The 22271-nt window shown below is 38.2% G+C and overlaps 2 protein-coding genes across 4 annotated transcripts in view; both read right to left on the bottom strand.

Moving 5' to 3' along the window:
• Positions 1 to 8249, bottom strand: part of LOC127629126 (cAMP-dependent protein kinase inhibitor gamma-like) — a 48038-nt gene extending 39789 nt beyond the window's left edge. The window contains exon 1 of the mRNA XM_052106205.1: positions 8033 to 8249. The gene's annotated coding sequence lies outside the window, so the exon portion shown is untranslated. The remainder of the gene's footprint in view (positions 1 to 8032) is intronic.
• A 607-nt stretch (positions 8250 to 8856) lies between these two features.
• Positions 8857 to 13410, bottom strand: LOC127629115 (alpha-tocopherol transfer protein-like). 3 transcript variants are annotated; one of them, XM_052106186.1, is made up of 5 exons: positions 13059 to 13410; positions 12139 to 12630; positions 10603 to 10796; positions 10416 to 10526; positions 8857 to 10225 (listed from the first exon to the last, which is right to left on the bottom strand). In XM_052106186.1, the coding sequence occupies exons 2-5, from the start codon at positions 12578 to 12580 to the stop codon at positions 9947 to 9949; spliced, it is 1026 nt and encodes a 341-aa protein (XP_051962146.1). In that variant the 5' UTR covers positions 12581 to 12630; positions 13059 to 13410; the 3' UTR covers positions 8857 to 9946. The 3 variants fall into 3 exon arrangements, with proteins under 3 accessions (XP_051962146.1, XP_051962147.1, XP_051962148.1); XM_052106187.1 differs by lacking the exon at positions 13059 to 13410 and adding an exon at positions 12976 to 13029; XM_052106188.1 differs by lacking the exon at positions 13059 to 13410 and adding an exon at positions 12866 to 12958.
• Between the last annotated feature and the right edge of the window lie 8861 nt (positions 13411 to 22271).

Below are 22271 nucleotides of genomic sequence, written 5' to 3'. Positions count from 1 at the left end.
AAATGTCTCTAATAATATCTGCAATTTAAATGTTGCTTGCAATAAATGTAGTTTCATCAGGGTACACGGTTCTGTTGCATTCCATTCAAGTTGGATGAGGGATATTCCTACTTGATATCTCCAACCATAAATGCATTACATTCCCCGATATTCAGAACTGCAATGCTCCCGCTAGCTTAGCAGGGGTTTGACTCTCATTAGAGATATCTCCTAGCAACCCAACTGATAAACAAGGCTGCAGCACTACCATTTGTGCTTCAAATGATCAAAAGATATTATAATGTTTTATACAATTGTTTCTGCAGGTGTTTGTTAAACAAGCTTTAATATCATGTAATGTGGAAACAAACTCATTTGTCGATATTACTTAATAAAGTGAATGTTTATCACTTACTTTGTATATCTCCCCGAGTGTGGAAATGTTTGTGTGACATCATGCCCCTGCATCTCAGCAAAATCGGAGTTGAGAATTTCAGCACGAGCCTACAAATTGTAATTATTTCTGACTTTAAGATGCATTTCATTGCACCTAGTATGAAGTTGTAAAATCCGACTTTCTCAGTGGCGATATTGGCAGTGATGATGATATGGTGCTCTTTGCTTTCAAATTACGTACGCTCTAAAGCATGATTGCATCACTCAAGCCCAGCTAGAAGGCGTCGACCGGGATATATCCTAAAGATCAAACCCACTAAGAACAAATAAATAAATCTGATTGGCTGATGAATCTGACAATCTGACTTTAGTTGCTCATTTAGTTGCAAATTCTGAAGGCCTGACAGGGTGGAGCTCAAACTCACAAGCTGCTTCAGTTAACGAGCTCAGCTTAGGGCATACAATTTGTGAAATAGTTGTCACACTTTGCTTGTAAGCATCAAGGAATAAATTCTGACTGGATAAACTTTTTGTTTTTCTCTATTTGTTTGTATATTAATTAACAGTGGAAAGCGATTCAAAATACATTAAAAAAAAGGTGAATGAGAATGAAAAATATGTATTTATTTATTTGACATTGTTAGGCCAGCAGAGAAGGCTTTACTGGCCATGAGAAATCGCCACTGGTCATATGGATCACTTATATGGTGCTTTTTTTATATAATTTTGGAGCTTGACAGTCCTACCCTTTATTCACTTTCATTATATGGAATAGAATGTTCAGGACATTCCTTAAAGATTCTCATTTTGTGGGCTTTAAAAGTCATACGGGTTTGGAATGGCATGAGAGTAAAATTATAGAATTTCTCTTTTTTGGGAGATCTATCCCTGTAATAAAGTGTGCTTATATACAAGTTCTTCCACTCGTATGCCAACAATGTGTAAGTTTATGTAAACTCCATAAACAATATTCCTTTATTCCTTAATCACGTTTGCTTAATCAGTGACGAGTTAGATTGTGCATCTGAAAACTACTTGCTTTTGGCACCCCTCTGTGGGCATTATCCCCAGAAAGTGGAGCTAAAACGTGCCCATATGCCCAAAAACACAACCACTCTCGCCACTGGTGGCACTGTTTCGTATTTCTGTAAGATCAGAATCAGCTTTATTGCCACGTGTTCTCAAGTACACAAGGAATTTTTTTTGGTGATAGGAGAAAGTGCACACAGTACATTACAGTGAGACAGAATATAAAATGATTACACCGATTTTAGCTAAAGAAAAGTCAACCTACTTTTTCCATTTTAACTGTGAGATCAGTCTGCTTTCTCACCGGCTTATCCAATTTGCACAGTTATTGAGTGCATGACTGTTTTACATTTGACATCAAAAGCAAAGAATAGCCAACGTAAATGCAGTTTTCTTGCATTGTTGCATATTTTTAATAAGCTGATTTTTGGTCATTAACAGTGTATTGGTTTGCATGAAATGCACTCAGTGACAATGGCAGATGTCTTCAACGGCCAGACCCCTTCATGGAGCCAGAACTGACTCTTTTAACTATCTACATTGTTTAAAACTACATTACAACAGAAAAACTTAGAGGATGTGCATTAGGGAACACACTGCTGATAGTTTTATGATTTAGTAACATGTAGGTGAGCTCTTCCTTGATGACCCAATGCCAGCATATCAAACCCAGGTACCAACAAAAGAAATGCCCTGGACAAGCAAACGAAGCTGAACAACTGTTGAAGTCATAAAGACCACCTGTCACTGTACGTTTCCTCTCTCTGCTGGCCCATTCTTAACCCCATCTCACGTCCAATTATGAATACTTCAAGCAAACAACCACTAGCCAAACTTATCCACAGCACACATCTTCAATTACTTACCAAACACACTCTGAATTCTAATGACATGCTGCTACAAAGCTCTCCAAAGACCTGAATAGAAAGGTAGATTTATTTTAGTCCACATGAAATCAGAATGCAGCATCCTCTGATGCTTGTGTTTATGAGGGAGCCTCCTCTCTTTCTCTCTCTTTTTCTCTCGCTCTCTGTAATAAGTGCATCCCACACAGCTGCAGCACGCCTCTCTCCCACAGATCAGGGAGGATGTGGGTGTTAAAGTGATTTGATTTGCTCAGAGTTGTGAAGAGGAAAACAAGCCAAACATATCCTGAAAGCAGCTTTCAAACGTAACATGACAGCTTGAATGAATCTGACCAGCAGCTTTAGCCATATTGACCATATTATTGCAAGAAAGCCACACGGAACTATTCGATGTGGAAAATGTGAATTCCAAGATAACATATGAGGAATATGGGTTTAATATATTTCATATATTTTTCTCTGTGAAAAAAAAAACAAAAAAAAAACAGGCAGTCCCTGAGCCATTCAGTAATGGCTGTGAAGACATTCCTCAATGAGATATTAAGTTGTCAATTTCACTTTGATTATATTTAGGCTGTACATTTCATATGCAATTACAATCATAACCTCAACTGCTCTCCCAGCAAGCTTAAACGGAGCTGAGAATTGCTGCCCGGCAATAATGTTCAAATTTCAAAAGTTTCTTAATGAGGCCCCAAAAATATTATATTAATGCAATTTCTTCAAAGAAACTGCAAACATCAGATTATTTATTACAAAGTGTGGCTGAAGATATTGTATGGATTTTGGATCATTTATTGAAGGGTGATCCATTCGATACACTCAAGTTCTTAATTGCCTTGAGGAGATATTAATTTGACTCTAAATTTTATGCTAATGATAACCTCAACAGTTCTCCCATCAGGCAATGATAGAGCTGATAATTGCTGTACAGTCTGATTGATGAGGCCCTGAAGATATTGTTGTGCCAGTTCAAATACTTGTGGGCATCAGATTATCATTTCATCTCATATTCCAAAAATTTAAATTAGCTTTTAAATTAAACCTTTTCAATGGTCCCTACTCCAAAATGAGACCCCACAAATGGCCGGTGCTTTGAGCCAACAACAGAAAAACAAATGTGGTATATATATATATATATATATATATTTTAGCATTTTAGGCTTCAATAATCTCCATACCAACCTCAGAAATCTTTTAAAAATAAAGAGGAAATCGAAAATAAATCACTACGGCTCTCCATGGATACTGTGTCATGATAATGGCTCAAGTACTGGATGTGAAACTCTTGCTTGAGCCTGACCGGTCCATGTCATGCACATTTTAACTTAAAGCAAAGATCCCAAGAGCACTTATTAATCAGAGTGCAACCAACAGAGCTCAGTTAATGCTTCTGCTACATCACTATGATAAATTATAATAGTCACGACAGTCCTCCGAGTACCACTACCTTGCATTTCATCAACCTACTCTTGTGGAGGAAGCCAAGTGAATGATGACTAGCTGAGAGAACATCTCCTGATTCAGAGGCCCAAAGCAGCCTTTGTTGTAGGACAACAATATCCATTAGAATAAAAGGCACCAGCAAACTTTTGCATGTGCAGTACAAATTGACAGTGTAAGTCACATGTCAAAGTGTCAAATTCATGCAAGGTATTCATACAAGTCCATGTTGACATCAACCATTAACATATTCTGAATCAGCTTCAGACACAACAGTCCAGATCAATTTACACAGATCACATTACCATGAAAATTTTAAAAGGATAACAACAATGAACTGATTGGTTAAGATCGTCTTGACTGTTCATTGTTGATGTGAGAGTCCCCATTGAATCAAGTCCATGATGTCTATGAGCTCAAGCATCCCTCTTCCTGCCTTGGCAAAGGGTCCAATGACAACATGATCTCAGGGGAAAACAGCATATTGTTTCCGAGAGTTCCGGTACCCAAGGATGGGTCATATTATGCCGATTCACTGACAAACGGCATCTCCCATATGAAATTTTAGCACTGGCAGCCAATACGTTTACCTTCCCCTGTGGCGTGACCGAAAGCGTGTTGCGTCAGCAGCGTGGGAGACCTGTGTTTGGATCTCGTGTTGAAACCAGAAAGTAATTGCACTCACATAATCAGTGACTGGCACGATTCAGATGTTGCATTTTTCCCTCCAACTTTACATTTTTACTCCACTAATTGTTAGGTTTAGGTTTTGGAGGTACAGTTTATAAAAGAAGCATTTCTCTTCAGTGAATTACAACCTGTTCAGCTGAAAGCAACTCACTTTTGGTGAACCTCCATGGACATTTCACCTGGAAAATGGCGCTCACATGTGCCAATATGCTCAACAACACTTACTGCTTTGGCCACTGGGACAGTGTTTCAAATTTCGGTCAGCGCAGATCGATTTTAGCTGAAGAAAAGTCAACCTACCGTTTCCGATTTCACTGTGAGAGTGGCCTAAACTGACTCTTTACAAGTTAGAGAGCTAAAAACAGACTGTAACAGACAGTCGTCCGCTAGGAGGCAGAGGGGCCGCTGCTGTCCGCCAGGAGGCGGAAGAGCCACTGCCGTCTGCAAAGAGGCAGAAGTGCCCGCTTTTGTTCATTTGTTTATTAAAAGTTTACACTGACTGCTCAGCCAGTTCCCACCTCCTCATTGCCCATCGTGTAAGTTTGTTACACAGACCATATTGCATTTTGCAATACAAAGAACTTCATCTTCACACATGTACACACTAAAAGTGATTACATTTAATTTATGTAATGCCTTTGGCACTATATAATCTTTATGAATGCAGCATCAGAGCACCCCACCGTAATAAAAATATCCAAATAAGATTCAGCCACCGAGAATCCTATCCTGGCTGACCTCTTACTGTATTAATGCTAAACTCATAGCACATGCTCCTTTAACTTATATGCAGGTGTGTTCTGTAAATTTGAACTTGTCAAAAGCAGCTCGGACACCTATTCCTGCCAATTAGGAAGTATAAAGCTTAGTAAAGTAGGGTGACCACAAGTCTTCTTTTTCTTGGACATGCCCTCTTTCTCTGACCTTAAAATGCATCCGGCAGGGATTTCTAAATTTGTGAAAATGTCCAGGATTCAGCTTTAGTTCCATTATAATGTGCATCTGGTCTAATACTTCATGTGTGCACATTGCATTGCTTTAACCCCCCTTTGTAAATCCAGCCTTACACCAATAGGGCTGCAACTAACGATTATTAGAACAATTATTCCACTATTCGGTGATTATTGCAACAATTAATCATTATATCTTAAACAATTATTCAGCTTGTGCCCCAAATTAAAATGTTGTACTAAACATGCTTACTATCAATAGAGGACAAAATCATCTTTTAAAAATACCTCTAAATGACATTCACTGAATTAAAGGGGAAAAAATACTTTTTATTAAGATTAATCCAGTAAAGAAATTCACTGCAAAAAAAAAAAACTTATCAAGTGTTTTTGTCATGTTTTCCAATTAAAATGGTCTAAAAATCCTTAAAACAAGATACATTTATTTGAGAAGCAACATGTAAGATATTTAGACTTGCTTTAAGAGAATTTATCTTAAATATAAGTGTATTTTGTATATACACGTGTAATTTTTTCACTTCACTTTTTACTTCTGCGAGTGCAGTAAAGACAAAATATACTTATATTCAAGATCCATTCTCTAAAAGCAAGTCTAAATATCGTATATGCTGCTTCTCATGTGAATGCATATTTTTTTCAAGGATTTTTTAGATATTTTTAAATATTTGTGTTTTTAATATTATATTCAACAATCTCAGATAACAATTTTTTCTTCTGCTGTATAGTAAATGTGCATTGTTTTAAATTAGTTTTACATGTTTTTATTGGAAAACAAGCCAAAACAAATCATAAAAGTATTTTGTTGCAGTGTATAATGGGAAAATTCTGACATATCCATTTTATAAGATATTTAAAGTGTGAACAAATATTTCTATGTATTTTCATACATACAGCCTGCTCTGCCATTATATCAATCTCATTATTTTACATTACAATCTATGATGATGTCATCTTACCATAAGCTCCTGAGACCTAGGGAAAAAAGTTTTACAATTTCCCTTTATTAAATATCAATATAGTGTTTGGTGCATAAAATACATAAACATTTTACATATGAAAAAAAATATATACTGTGTACTGTGCAAAAGTTTTAGACACTTGTGAAAAATGTTGCATAGGGAGGATGTCTTCAAAAATATTGACATAAATAGTTTTCATTTATCACTCAATGTCATACAAAGTCCAGTAAAAATAAAAAAAGCTAAATCAATATTTTGTGTAACCACCTTTGCATTTAAAACAGCACCAATTCTCCTAGGTACACCAGGAAACTGTTTTACTTGGTTGTTGGCAGATAGGATGTACCAAGTTTCTTGGAGAATTCACCACAATTCTACTGTCTCAATTGCTTCTGTCTCTTCATGTAATCTCAGACTGACACGATGTTCAGTGGGGGGCTTTGTTGGGACCATGACATCTGTTGCAGGGCTCCCCGTTCTGGAGTCTAAAATTATTATTTACTATTGACACACTAAAGCTGAAGATATAAAAAAACATCTTAAGACAAATGCTTCTGTGAAACATCTTATGTGCCTAAACCTTTTGCACAGTACTGTATACTTTATTCATATTGTAGGCCTATTTAATGTGCTGAATTAAACTGTGATACATTTTAATCCATATTTATAGACCAAAGTGAGGAAGCTGTCATGCCCAAACTCTAAAAACATTTGGTTACGAAAAGCCCAAGGTGTCCTTTGTTAATACCCCAAGATATAACACTGTAGCATGTATGAGCCAAGGAAAAATCAAACAACAAATGTCATATACAAACATTAATTGCTGGGCCTCAGGAGGATAATGACATTTAAAGTGTAATGTATCAAATATGATGCATAAAACAAAATAATAATAATAATAATAATAATAATAATAATAATAATAATAAAGTAACCATTTATTTTTATATTTTGTCTAAATTGTCCTAAAAACAGCTTAGTGTAAAATAAATAAATACAATTCTGACAATGTATTTATCTGTCAGGCTTTACAGAGTCAAAAGCAACCGATGTTGTGACTAAAGCATTTTTAGGCATGCGCTTTGAGCCCCAGCCAAAGCTGATTGTCTTCTCTTATTTGGTCGCCCAGCTTGATAAGGCTTGACAGTTGGCTGGTTTTAGAGGGAGGCACTTTTGAGTGTGTCAAAACGGAAGACCAGCTCAGTTTGGCCAGGTTAGCAGACCAGTTAACCATTTTACGATGGTTTTAGGTGGGTTTTCAGTGGGGTGTTTTGCCTGTAAATGCAAAGCACTTGAAAAATGCAACTTGTAAACAATAACCAAAGGGGGCAAAAATAATCCAGACTATCTTTGACTCTAAACCCGATTGGATCGTGTTTTTTACAAACAAATCCTCAATATATGACTAAATGTGCACTGGAATTTCTTCTAAATAACTGACAGACTTAGAAACATATTACAAAACTGTAATACTTTCACGCTGTTAAGTATTACACAGCAGTACAAAGAGGCATCAAGTAAACCCCCCAAACTGGAATTTGACCATACTGCGTTCATTCACATATTTTAGCAGTCTTTCAAAAGAACGCCGATGTAGCCTACTTTCTTACATATCCATCGCCAGCTCTTTCACTGCCGAAACTATGTCGGCTGCAGTCGACCATCATTGCAACGATGCCACAATGTAACAACCACTAACCTTGATCCGCTTCACTTTCTTCCACTTGTTAATACGTAGTTCCCTCTTTGCCAGGATTCCCTTTGATTTCGGAAAGCTCTTCTTGCATTCCAGACTCTGATTCAGTTGATTACAATTGAACGGTTCCGTCAAGACCCACAAAAGAGACAGAGAACAGAGACCCCCAAAATCCAGCCTTCTTCTGACAGTCAACTGAACACAATGAAAAAAAGGGATTGGGCTTTCAACAACTGTTTCCAAAATGGAGTTATCCCACAGCCAATCACACTCTGACTGCGCTCTTCTCAATAAGAGCTCTTCGCTTTGTTCACACGGAGCTGTTTGCATTGTAAATGTAATTACATTACAACTGAATTATAGTTTTGAACATTTGCTCTTGAAAATTGTGTATTCTATAAAGGAGCGCGTTTGTAAGCTTGAGGAGCTATGAATACACCCTTCCAAATATGTACCACGGTAACGTAATTTCCACTAAAGTACCATATTACAGTGATTGCTGCTACAGGAAATCTGTGGTAACTTGTCAATAGCCATCTCTATCATCACACAAGAAGCTAAACATATAAGCTACCTTAAATATTCTGGAAGCATTTAACAGTTTGAAGTAGCGCCAATATTCTGTTTAATGTATTACTTTTGCAACTATAGTATTTTACGTATTTGTATTTTGATACCAATATACAAAACTATATTCCTTTTGCCAGTTGTAAGAGGAAAGTGTGCATGTGGATAAAGTTTGTCAAATGGTATGTCACCATCTGGCAAACGTTAAACTGTACAGCACTGCTTCAGTCAAAAATAAAAGAGCATAGTCAAACTCTGAAAATCATAATGTTTAATGGTTGTTAACAACTGCTGTACCACAATAAAAAAAATACTAAAGTATTTAAATTATACAGCTGCAACACTGAAAGTAAATGTAAGGCTTGAAATGTAAAAATAAGGCATAAATATGTGCTTAGTGAGACAAGACTTAAATTACATCCATAATATTTGGAATAACTTTAACCTGACAGTTATCTATACAAGTTCTGTACATAATAAAAAGTTACAGTATACCTCTAAAGTATTTTGGCAAACAACAATATGCAAACACGCATTATGAACTTAATTTTGGCCACTAAGGGTATATACTGTAGTCGAGAGATAAAGTCAAGCTAGAGGTCTAAAGTGTAACTTAGAACAACAAAGATACTGTGCAAGCAAAACAATTTTTTGGATAATTATGCCAATTCAGAAATGCTCAGTATTTTTGGTTTGTGAACAGAAAAAGCCATAAATGAAAAAGAACCAATTTAGAGCAGTGTTATCTACAAATCAAAAAGAAACATTAATAGTCCATAAATACAGAGTTATAAAATACTGAGGCAGCATACACTTGAATTAAAAAAATGCACATTGTTACAGTATTGCTTTGGATTTTAAAGGACATCTACACTGTGCCATCTAAATTATCTATTTATTTCATGGTCCTTGACACAAAATGTTAACTAATCTAATTTATTTCTAATTTTCCTTTCACCGCAAATTAAGGCAAACATTATTTGAGGTGTAACATGAAACTGGAATGATTTAGTGTTGAAACACATTTAAGACAAATAAAATACTGAAAATAATACATTTGGACTGATTATATGTTTAAACCAAGGATTACTTCTCAAAAAGGTGATTACAACGGTCAGGTTTTTGCAAATTAAGTGATCATATTACACAAAATAAGTATACCATCCAGCATCTAAATGGCTGTCTTTGACAATTTTTTTCTTTTTTGGCACACTAATGCATTGACCTCAACGTTTTGACATTGGATAGTGAGAACTGACTAACTAATATATATATATATATATAAACCTCTCCAATAATTGGTCAGCTAAACAAATGTTTTAAAAAAAACAGTGGCAAGTTTACTGGAGGTCAGTAACAATAGTAAAGCTGAGAACGTAGATGTCTGAAGGAGTCCTCTCCATGTGCCCCAGCCTGCTGTCCCTCAAAGAGCATTGAGTCTGGAAGAATTACGCCCTCCAGAGGATCAGGCTGACAGAACTCCACCACAAACTCCTCCTCAGCCTCCAGCAATGTTCTGGACCAGGCAGACATATCAAGTCTTCCCGCCATTCCTCCATACTCTTCAGGCAACACAGATTGAGGGATGACTCGGTGGAGAGAGCCCAGATCTGAGCCATGCAGGACGTACTGTGGGGAAAAGACAGGCCCACATTGACATCCTGTTACTAGTGCTACAAGTAATTATGCTAGCTAGAGTGTTAGCGGTTATTATGCTAGAATACAGGTATTTAAGTCATAAAAAAAAATTAAAGGGATAAAGGTAATTAAAATGTTTCTTTGTAAACACCAGTGCTCAGATCACTACCTAGTGACTTACCCTCTCTGCCATTTTCTCTTTCAGAAAGGGCTTAATTATTGCAAAAATACCCTTGAAGATGCGTGGCTCATTTATTATGTTTACTGCTTTTATTCTGATTGGGAATCCATCCTGAAATAGAAAAGCAAACGCTCATTGCTGCAGTCAAAAACAATGACTTAGTCTAAGTCAATGACTTATGTCTTACCTGAAGGATACCAACAACTTTTTTTGCCAGAAGAGGCCCTGGATTAGAAGCTTGAGAGAGGCCAACACCTGCATAATCAACCAGGATCACAATTCCATTTACTTGGGTTTCCTCAGGCTGAATCAGCTTCTCTAATGTCAAATAAATAGCCCGAATGTTGTCCACAAATGGATAATCATTAGGCTTCCATTTACCTAGAAGAGCAAAAGACAATGTAGAGTAGCAAATAGTTTTTTTCTTTATTGCTAACAGCAACTTATTCAGGATGAATAGTGTTGTTTAAAGGGAAATTCTCTCAATATCTACACACCCTCATACCATTATTATTGATTACCAGACAATTTGGATTAATTATAATTCCATCGGCAGTAACAGCGCTAAAAGTAGAACAAGACACGCTTTCATATGGAGTTCAATGCTGAAACAAATCATGTGCATTCCATGTCCAAAGTGAAAAGACAGCTTGATGATGAAAAATATTATGGAGGACGAGGTTTAAAGAGATTTAATGCACATTGCAGGTTCTAGCAATCAGTCAAATTCCCACTTTGGTAAATGTTTAATGTTACATGAATTGGTGCTATTTTAGTGAATTTCTGTATTTGTATTGTGGAGTACGGAAAATGTTAATAAAGCATTATTGTTACATATTGTTTTGCTCTATTGTGTTGTTCTTTCCAAAGAAGTAAATAAATGCATTTTGACAGGAAATAAGTATATACAGGGTCAAATATTAGCACTTTTAAAATCTGAGATTAATCGCGATTAACTATGAAAAATCATAAGATTAATTGCGATTTAAAACAATTCTCCTCTCTGCCCAGTAGGTGGGGATGAGTATAAAGAATGTGAAATCACCAAAAGCAAAAGAGGAATGTGAAAGTGGACATTTATAGTAAAAAAGAAAAAAAGGACTTTCATTTTTATCTGTTTCTCACCCACACCATTCATATAACTTCTGAAGATATTGATTTAAACACAGGAGTAATATGGATTAGTTTTATGCTGCCTTTATGTCCTTTTTGGACCTTCAAAATTCTGGCCACCCTTTACTTGCCTTGTATGAATTTACAGAGCCGAGATATTCTTCTAATAATCTTTGTTTTTGTTCTGCAGAATAAAGAAGATCCGACATATCTGGAATGGCAAGAAGGTGAGTAAATGATGAGAGAATTTTTATTTTGGGGTGAACTATCCCTTTAAAGGTGCAGTGTGTAATTTCTGTGCCTTGATCAGCACCAAATGGAATTGCAAGAAAAAAAAATTAAAAAAAGATTATTTTCAAAGTGGTTTCCTCAAAAAGTTTTCCAGTCTCCAAACTGACTCCATCGATTGAGCCATGGGAGGCTCAAACAAACAGAGCGAGGTTTTGATAGTGTTTTGAAATTCTGACATACTTTGTTATCTATTTTCCAATCATTTTACACTAATTTCTATGATTCGCATGAACAGCACAATTCTAATGTGGATGTGTTGAAGATTTAGCGTAGCTAGATGTATCTGTATCATTTCAATTACTGACCATTAACAATTTACCTGGCCGTAAACACAGAATGTAGCGTCCATGTGGGTCTGGTCTGGGCAGGACAGTGAGAAATCCCAGTTCAAGCACGTGCTTCACTGTGGAGGGCTTCAGGTCCTGGAACACCTCAGGCCAGGCTTTCCGGCTGGCATGATAATTCAGGAGTAGTTGAAGGGCCCGGTCATAATCGAACTTTCTGGCCCTAAGGAAGCGCAGGAGAAATGCATCGTCTAACCGCGTCCTCAGATTAGGGTGGTCTTTGAGTATCATATCTCGTAATGCCTGGACATCCCGAAGCCTCCATTCTGGCTTCTCCTGGAGCTCTTCCCGGGCCTTGGCCACCAATTCTGAAGTCAGAGTGCAGGCGTAGATGGGTGGGGGAGGAGCAGGGAAGCCTACACCTGCCACAGGTTCCCTGGGAGGGCCCACATCAAGCTGACCATTTTGGTCTGCCATGGACTATTTTTTGTCTATCGAAGTATTCCAGGTCTTATTAAATGAGAAAACTGTGAAGATGATGACAGAGCTGTTTATTGATCATTTCTCATAGAGAAAATGCAATATTAGCACTACACACATATAAAACATTTCATTAGGAATAAAAAAACTTTCATTAGGAATAAATACAGTTGGGCTACTAGGTCTATACAGTAATCGAACTGTATTATATAATTACAAGAACATTTATATTTTAAATAATTGTTGCTAGACCCGAAATAAACATTTATGATATGATATGACCTTAGAGTCTCTCTAGCTTTACTGTGGTGGTCCTGATGCTTAAGGAAGCACTCCAATTCAATTTCTGAACGATTGGAAGCATATCATAAAATGATGTATGAGGACATTACTATTTATCGTGACGGTTTCAGTTTTTCCAAGTGTTGAAACGGTATTGCAGACGAACAGAAATCAAACAGTAAACATAACCTACCCGCCAAGGAAATCCGCAATAATTTCCGTGTACAGAGAGAAGGCGTCCATCCATTGGCCACACTGAATCATGTGTCTGTGACGTCAAACGCGCGTACATGGGTGAGTTTCCCCATTTTTGTACAGCGCGCAATAAAGGTATTTATAGTTTGTCACGATTTCCTCGCCAGATGGCATAATAGCAACGCAACGAGTAATTTATATAACATCCGAAAGTACCCATCGATTCGGTCTTGTTTCTGTAAATGTACTCTTTGTTACTTTCAGCAACTTCCTAAGGCACTGTTCACAGAAATGTTTTTGCGTCCCATTGTAAACATACGCCAGCTAGGCTCGTTTGAGATGCCACACGCCTCGCCTTGAAAGTAGACGAGAGCAGGCTGATGTTGTCAGCTAGTGACATAAGAGCCTTCAAATCGGACAGTTCTCACTTCTCATGCATGCAGATATCGCGTGATTTAAGGTTTAACTGTTTTGTTGTTATTAAAGTGCTGCAATTTAAATTATGTTGCTTTTAAATTAATATACTTATGATGAACAATTGTATGTTTGTTCACTGAACAAGACAACTGAATGTGTCTTGTTCTGGCAAGTTTTTGTTTAATAAAGAAACGTAGGCCTATTTTAGGCATTTCAGAAATAGGATACCAATCATATATCCCATACAGAGATCGCACTGTCAGAATGTTGGGAATTTTCACGTATAATTTAGGTTGAGAAGACATGTCCTCTCTCTCTGACCTTAAAAAAAGCGTCCTGACGGGATTTCTAAATTTGCGAAAATGTCCGGGATTCGGCTTTAGTTACATTGTGATGTGCATCTGGTCTAATGCTTCATTGTGTGCGCGCGCATATTTGCATTTCTTTGACCCCTCTTTGTAAGTCCCGCCTTCTCGCACACCAATTGGTCGATTATAAAAGACTTGCAGCAACTATTGGCCAAATTCCTGCCAGTCAATCTCTCCGCTGTTGTGTTCGGCATCAAACAGTTGCTTGACAGTAGCAGCAAACGACAGCTGAGTGGAAAAAATGCCCAAACGAAAGTGCAAATGTACAGAAGATGTGCACAAAAAATTCCCATGCTTTCGTCCAGGTCGAGATCCATGGGAAGCAAAATGTATGACATGTAAAGATGGCACTTACGTGTCAATTACTAACACAGTGATTTAGAAGCACACATTAGCTCTGCGAAGCATAAAGGGTCAGCAAAAGGTGAAAGTTCATCAGGTAAATTAACAGACTACTTTCTGCGACCAGGTAAAATTGTTATCACATTATTTTCCATGGCCATTCAAAATAATAGTAATAGTACATGAAGGTACACTCATGGTATCAACTATTGTATTTTAGTACATCGACATTCAAAATAATGTGTATTTATCTATATATACTTATGTTATGCTAATATAGTGTTTTTTTCATTGTATTAAATTTAGCATTCATAGTAGCATTGGTAAAAATATTTGCCATTTTCAGATAAATTTTAAGGCAGTGTTCAGGAAAATCTGCTGTGCCTTTATAACCCAGAAGTGTCACTGATTAGTGCTTGTTTGGCGCTGTCTCAATACTTTAGTGCATGTGCACGCAACAGGAAGTAAGTGTTCAAGACTGTCCCATGTCTAAATCATCCCAAAACCCAGTGCAATTAACCCACACTAAATTCACACGAGTGCGAATACCACTTTGGAGCAGTCTTTCAGGATATCATGATCAGGACCCATAGTCCTGATGTTTCCCGAGCCATCTGTATTTCCCTTACAACTCAGTACACTTGACATTGTGTTTATTAATCCATATAGGAGTGCCTTCTTACACAACCTAGATGAAACCTCTCTGCAATAATGCCAATAGTCTGAAATTGGCTATGTTTTTTAGCCACAGATGTTTTTGTGCGAAACTGTCCGCTATAAAAACAGGTAAAAAACACCATTTCCTCCAAATTTATTCCTTCAAGACAGCGATCATCTCTTGTCTAGAAGCCCTCTCCTTTGCCATCAATATACACACAAGTCAGCAGACAGAATCTTTACGGGAAGACTTTCCGCTCCCCTGCAGTGCTCCGGCGAACATCACTCAGCCTCCAAATTGACTCTTCGGTGTTGAATGGGCCCCTGATTCCCCACAGTGCTTCAGCAGGAGTTGTGCATCCTTACAAAACAATTGTATATTGTGTATTTATATTGTGTGATATAAATAATATATTAATTTATATATTTCTATATCTAAACGAGTTACTTACGCATTCACGTCTTTTTTAAAGATGTTGTTCCGTAAGTGTTCCTTGTGCGAGAGACACAACCTGCTGTTAGATCAGCATGAGAGCTGCATTTACTGTCTGGGCCACACACACGCAGAGACAGCTCTCATGGAGACAGACTGTCCTCACAGTGAGGACATGAGTCTCAAGACGCTTCGCTCGTGAATCACCCTCATTCTGAGGGATTATTCAGCCTCACGTGCCGTCCCACCCGCCTCTTCTGTTATACCCAAGGATTCAAACGAGGAGGCACAGCGGGGCCGTGAATTCGAGCAGGATGACTTTGAGGTGGTCTTTGTGGCGGCACATGCCCTGCGAGCCCCATCAATCTCTCCGAAGCGCATGTTTTCCGATACATTATGTGCGAGATGAGCTCCGACCTTCTGAATGGTTCCTGCAGTCTGAACGCCGTCAGATGGCAGCATCCCGCAAATCTGCCCCATTCTTCCCCGAAGTTCATAATTAACTATCTAAGTCCTGGCGCTTGCCCTTCTTGGTGTGCTCACGCAGTGATGCCATCCTCTTTAATGTGGATCACAGGGAAGAAAACGGTTATGCCCAATTACCCCCTGTGGAGGAGGCGGTAGCGGCACACCTCTGCCCAGTGAGTAACAGGCCGTGGAAATCACACCCCATACATCCTTCCAAACCATGTGGACAAACTTACGCACTGGCTGGAAAAGGTTACTCAGAGGCAGGACAAGCTGGATCAGCACTCCACGCTATGGCAGTGCTCCAGGTATTTCAATCCAAGCTCCTCAGGCAAATGGACAAGCACAGATTAGATCCAAAGACATTCAAAGAGCTCCGCACCGCTACAGACTTAGCGCTGCATACCACAAAAGTCACTGTGCAGGCCATCGGTAAGTCCATGGGCAACCTGGTAATTCTGGATCGAAATAACAGAAAGTAGTGATAAAGAAAAAGCCACTCCAGTGTCTCCAGCAGGCCTCTTTAGTGGCTCTGTGAATAAGTTTGCGCAATTCAGCAGCAGTCAAAGACTATGTGACACTTTATGCCCAAATGGTGTACATCACAGCTGGTTCGCCGACTAAAACCTCATAGTTTCACCGCTGTTCTCTCTGGGTCTGCTCCAAAAAAGGCTTGAATGGAGACACAAAAAACTGTTCCCCGTCACCCCACTACTGTGTGCTGGGAAAGGAATATTGTTGTTCAAACAACATTGTTCAAAATGTTGTTTCTGTGTCTTGCACTCAAATAAATGCAATCAAAAATGTAATAAGTGCAAAAAAGAATACAGCATTTGTTGCAAATGCACGAGATGCTCACACATTCTCAACAAAGAGCCCTTTTCCTTTTCACACACATTATGCGCAATCGCTTCCCTATCGTGAGCGAAGCATTATATAATATGGTAAACAAACAGAATTGACCTCTGTCCTGTTGCCCAGATGCATGACGAACTCTAACGTGTATTTCAGAATGGGTCGATCCAATTTGCATGCCGGCCACCCCATTTCAATGGCGTTCTGTCTTCCACAGTTTCACCCGAAGACGCGCCAGTATTACGAGCCAAAGTGCACAATCTCATCGTGAAAACTCATCATGATAAAGATTGTGCCAAATTGTCAAGCACAAAAAGGGTTTACAGCCATTATTTTCTTGTTCCAAAGAAAGATGGCGGACTTCGGGCCAATCCTGGATCTAGACATTTAAATTGCACACTCACAAAGCACCCATTCAAACTGATTGCAGAAATGGATCTTATCGTATATACGCCTACATGATTGCTTTGCTTCGATAGATCTGAAGTATGCATACATTCATATCAAATTTGTACAACATCACAGGATGTTTTTGAGATTTGCTTTCGAGGGAACAGCGTATCAATTCAAAGTCTTGCCCTTCGGACTGTCTCTGTCTCCTCGCACATTCACAAAGTGCATTGATGCGGTTATCGCCCCACTGAGACTGAGCGGCATGCATATCTTGAACTACCTCGACGATTGGCTGTTACTGGCACAATCAGAGGCTTTGTTATGCCAGCACAGAGACTTACTGCTTCAGCATCTAAACAGCTTGGGCCTCAAGGTAAACTGGGCAAAAAGCATGCTCTCCCCCAGACAAAAATAGCTTTTTTTGGAGTCCGCCTCGAATCCACGAGCAGGCGTGCGCACCTCACGAGCAAGCAAATTCATGCCATTCTCTAATGTCTGTCTCAGTTCAAAATGGGGAGAACACTTCCACTGAAGCTGTTTCAGAAAGCATGGGAGTTTATGGCGGCAGCACATGTGGAAACTGCATGTGTGCCCCTGAACGGAGCGCACTAGACGTGCCAGAACTGACGCGTTCAGTCATGAACACCATTTTACAGGACAGAGTGCCATCAACGTGCTAAATGGAAGGTGCTCACTGATTGATGTCTCTCACGTGGCAAAGAACCAGTAAACTGCCCCATACATGAAATTCTCATATTTCTTCAAGAGGACTCATCCCATCAACGCTTAAAGTGTATGTGGCAACTATATCTGCCCCAGTCTTTCAAGAAAAGGCTATGTGCCTAAGGTCCTAACCATGCCCTTCAGAGCACAGGTGGTTCACCTTCAGGCCTTCCTTCCTCCTCCATTAATTCGGATGAGGAACAATAATTGCATTTGATATGCCCTGTGCGGGCACTACATGTATACACTGAGCGTACATGCCAGTTCAGACTTTCTGATCAGCTCTTTGGATGCACTGATCGACCGGCCAGGGACCGGAATTAGCCGATTTTCCGCATACTCGGCCGGACCGGTGACCGGCCGGTCAGCCTCACGTCTTTCCGATTACAAGCCGGTCCGTTTTGTTGCCAGCGGCGCAGGCAATAACGTCACAGCCATGCGTAAACATGTCATTGGCGTGGAAGATCTTCACTGTGAGTGAAGAATACATAAAGTTCGAAATGTGTAATAATTGTAAGTCCAAAGTAAACCGTGGGGGAACCACCACAGTAACTTTTGGAACAGCAAACCTAATTAGACATTTAAAACACCATAACAAACAAATAACCTTAAAAAAGAAGCTAAAAAGGGAAAGTGGCTAAAGCTAGCCAGAGCTCAGAGCCAGTCACAAGTCAGCAGCCTCTCCTATCTTTCCTTGGTAGGAGCAGCGAAAAGACCAAAGCAATTACGAGGAAAATTATGGAATTCATGGCCCTGGATGACCAGCTGTTCTCCATTGTTGAGGACAGAGGGATCAGAAATCGGATAAATTTCCTCGATAAAGAGTAGGAGGTACTTTCCGACGTCACATTGCCTAAGTTGTTTAATCTCGTGTCATGTCACACACGCAGCCTGTTATCTGTCAACATTTGGGTACACAAATCCGGGAGAGGTGAAGTGGGGTGCTGGATGGCAGAGGCAGGCTAAATACTATACAAATTGTGCCGTTGTGATTTAATGTGCTGAATAACGTAATTTTTCCCACCGTGTCCGGTGGGAAAAATTCTTGTTGTTAAATGTACATGTATATTTTGTTTTTTTCACCGGCGCACCAGCTGAGTCTTCTCCTCCCATCTACCAGTGATGCTTGATTTAACATCCCGCGTCTACTACCTGCGCAGATATCAACAGCGCAAATGGGTTGTAGGTTGCGGTCACAAATGATTTGTAATTTGTATGATGTGTTGATTGTGTGAGTAGGATGCATTTCATTCCAGATCTGGCAACTGGACCAGATCAATTGTCCAGATCATTGATCTGTGATTATTCATATAACGTGGTTTGGGCCATACAAATTACGGGAGTTTTTTTGGGAGAAATAACAAAACAGGAGTGTTGACAGATCAGTTTTACAACTGATATTTGGACATCTGACGTAAGTTGAGCGTTTTGGACACTTCAGTTTTTCAGATCTTTGGAATTGTTTTGTTAGACGAGTAATAAAGAGAAAAAGGTCCATTTATAAAAATAGTGGAAAATGACATCTGTTATATAAAGCAACTCATTTGCAGTTAATTGTTATTTCTAACTCTTTCCAGTCACAGAGCACTTTATTTTCAGAGTTGTTTAAGTGAGAGAAGTTCCTGTAACTTAGTGCAGTTTGGGGGAAATTGTAATGTTTAATAATTAATTTTATTCTGAAAATAAAATGTTTACATTTACATTTGGCAGACGCTTTTATCCAAAGCGACTTACAGTGCACTTATTACAGGGACAATCCCCCCAGAGCAACCTGGAGTTAAGTGCCTTGCTCAAGGACACAATGGTGGTGGCTGTGGGGATCGAACCACCAACTTTCTGATTACCAGATTACCAGTTATATGCTTTAGACCACTACACCACCACCACCACTCCATGTCGCATTGAAGAAAGGTAGAAAGGTAGATTTTGTTTGTATATGGATTTTGTTTGTATATGCGGTCAATAGTTCTTAGAAAGAAAATCGGAATCAGAAAAAAATCGGTATCGGCAGGTCACACTTGCAAAAAATCGGAATCGGCCAAGAAAATTGCAATCGGTGCATCTCTAATGCAAAGCAAAGACTTTCTCATTGGATTGTTGATGCAATTGCCCTGGCTTATGAGTCGCAGGGCAAGACTTGCTTAATTGGATTTGAAGCACACTCAACTCATAGGCATGGATGAATGGTGTGTACTTACATATGTTTTGCAGCAGAACGGTCCTCTCAAAACACATTTCGCAAGTTTTTACAACCTAGACGTAACATCTCTATCTTCATAAGTCCTGTCTGTTTAGAGTGCTTGCAATCCATAGGCCAAATATATATATATACTAATGCTCCTCTGTTTCAGAATGAGCTCCCCCATCTTTTACCCAACTGCCAGCATTAGGCCATTGTAATTTACCATAAGTCATAAGCACTTCCATTATAAATAAACTCCCTCCCCGACTAGGATCATGAAGGAGTTAATTCATACTATATGATTATAGTTAATTTATTCATCCTGAGTGCTCCCCTCCTGGCCCAACACAAGGGTCACTCATTGCGGCATACTTTTGTCGGTCGACGTCCCATGAGACTGCGGCGTTATGCTTCTTTTCTGGGAGGTTATGTCGTGTATTGCGGCGTGATGGGATTCTGTTCCCCCATATGACGTCAAGGAAAGCTTTTCAACAAAATGTATTTATTAAAATTAGAAATATTTAGTGAAATGTAAGTGAAGCATATATTTATTTTTAGTATAAATTAATATATTCAACATTATGTAATGTGTTTGGGATGGCTTAATAGCAGTATCAGAATTACAAAATATTATATTTATGTGTATATTTGTATACCTCTTTGTTATCCATCTCTCCCAATAATCACATTATTTTGTTTGTTCTTGCCTAATACTCCTGGTCATTTTGGTAATTTATCAGCAAGTGTGTCATACAATATACAGTCTGGTAAATGTTGTTTTAAAATTACAAAATATTAACTACTACCATGGTTTCCTTCTCATTTTTATGTATTTAAAATATATGTTGTAATGCTTTTTATTTGTTGTACGAAACCACTTACTGATAAGTTGTGCAAAGCAGTCATTGGTTGTCTTATATAAAAGACAAGCTGAAGCATCATTTAAATGGTTTGTATTAGTAGCTAATAATGGATCAAACAGGTTTACTGAATAACGTTTTTATAATTTATAAGCTAATTAATAAGTTTTATGCAGTGTATTGAGAAACAAAGTAGAAAGAAATTGCTTATATTTCATATTTTACAGCAATTATGGACAACGCAATTTTACAGTTAAACAGTTTTTAATGTGCAAAGTATTTAATATCAAAATGATTAAAATATAATTAACATTTACAATTATTTTCACACAGTAAAAACATAAAATATTTACTTACATATTTTCTACAGTACAATACACTTCCAACATCCCGTATACGTAGCAGTGTATTAATAAATTAAAAGATTGGTAAACTTTTCAGTTATTTATTGTTTTAAGTAGGCTATAAGAGTTACAGCTACCATAAACAATCAGCCTTCAGCTGAGTGAAAATACACAAACAACTGTCACAACCAGCACCAACATCGTTAAGTTTACGACTCGAGAGTCCCATCGCGCAATCAAAAATATTCCACACACTCGCAGTCTTCACATGTACTTGCACACTAGTGGCCAAACACCTGAAAGACAAGCGGGTAAATTGGCAAGACCAAAACCACAAGTTGGGGTATCGGGACAGTGCCTTTGTAAAGATTTTTTTTATTATTATTTATTTTTTTATTGAATATGTTTCAAATAACAAGCAGGTATAAAGCATAAAACACATAGAGCTTCTACATAAATTAAATTATATCAAATATATATAAAGCTTCATATATATAAAAATAATGATAAAAAATAAACAAATAAAATAAAAGACATACACAGAGGAAACATTATGCATCAGTGGTATTATTAAAAATATCATCATAATATTTCAAGAATCTGTCACTTTTCTTGTTTTTAATCAGCCTTAGAGACTTCAAAAATGTATCAATTTCGATTAAGAAATACGGAAAAGTAGGCTGCGATTTAGAGAATTTTTGCTTGTGAATAAAAATTTTTCCAAACAAAATAAAAAAATTAACAATGTAACTAATTGAAGTACTAGCTTTATCTTCTTTATAGTAACAAATTATATCCTTTAATTGAAAGGATTTGGAAGAATCAAGGTGCTTGCCAATATGAAGATATAACCTATTCCAGAAGTTTTGGGTTTTTTCACATTGGAAAAATAAATGGATCGCCTTTGTAAAGATAGCTTCATTCATTCGATTTCTGTTAGCGTAATTCCGGTTAGACATGGCGAGTGCGTGTGACATTACAGCAAAGTGCGCATGCGTGAGTCGCAAAGCGCATCTGCATGTCTGCAGCCGGACCGATCCTTTGTTTTCACGCCTTGTTAAAAAAAAAACTTTAAAAGCATGTGAACTATTAAAATGTATCTCGAGACACCTGCGTTCATGGTGCTTATTTAGCGTAAGGATGTGTTCGGCGTGAACGGCCCCAATACG

Source organism: Xyrauchen texanus, chromosome 35 (assembly GCF_025860055.1).
Source record: "Xyrauchen texanus isolate HMW12.3.18 chromosome 35, RBS_HiC_50CHRs, whole genome shotgun sequence".
Classification (NCBI taxonomy): domain Eukaryota; kingdom Metazoa; phylum Chordata; class Actinopteri; order Cypriniformes; family Catostomidae; genus Xyrauchen; species Xyrauchen texanus.
Note: the sequence above shows the minus strand (reverse complement) of the source record. Positions and strands in the feature narration are given on the sequence as shown.

Coding starts and splice junctions, on each gene's coding strand:
- LOC127629115 (XM_052106186.1), bottom strand. CDS start 12,580: ATGGCAGACCAAAATGGTCAGCTTGATGTGGGCCCTCCCAGGGAACCT. Junction 10,797..12,138: donor CATTCTGTGTTTACGGCCAG/GTAAATTGTTAA, acceptor TTGCTCTTCTAG/GTAAATGGAAGCCTAATGAT. Junction 10,226..10,415: donor AAGAGAAAATGGCAGAGAGG/GTAAGTCACTAG, acceptor TTTTCCCCACAG/TACGTCCTGCATGGCTCAGA.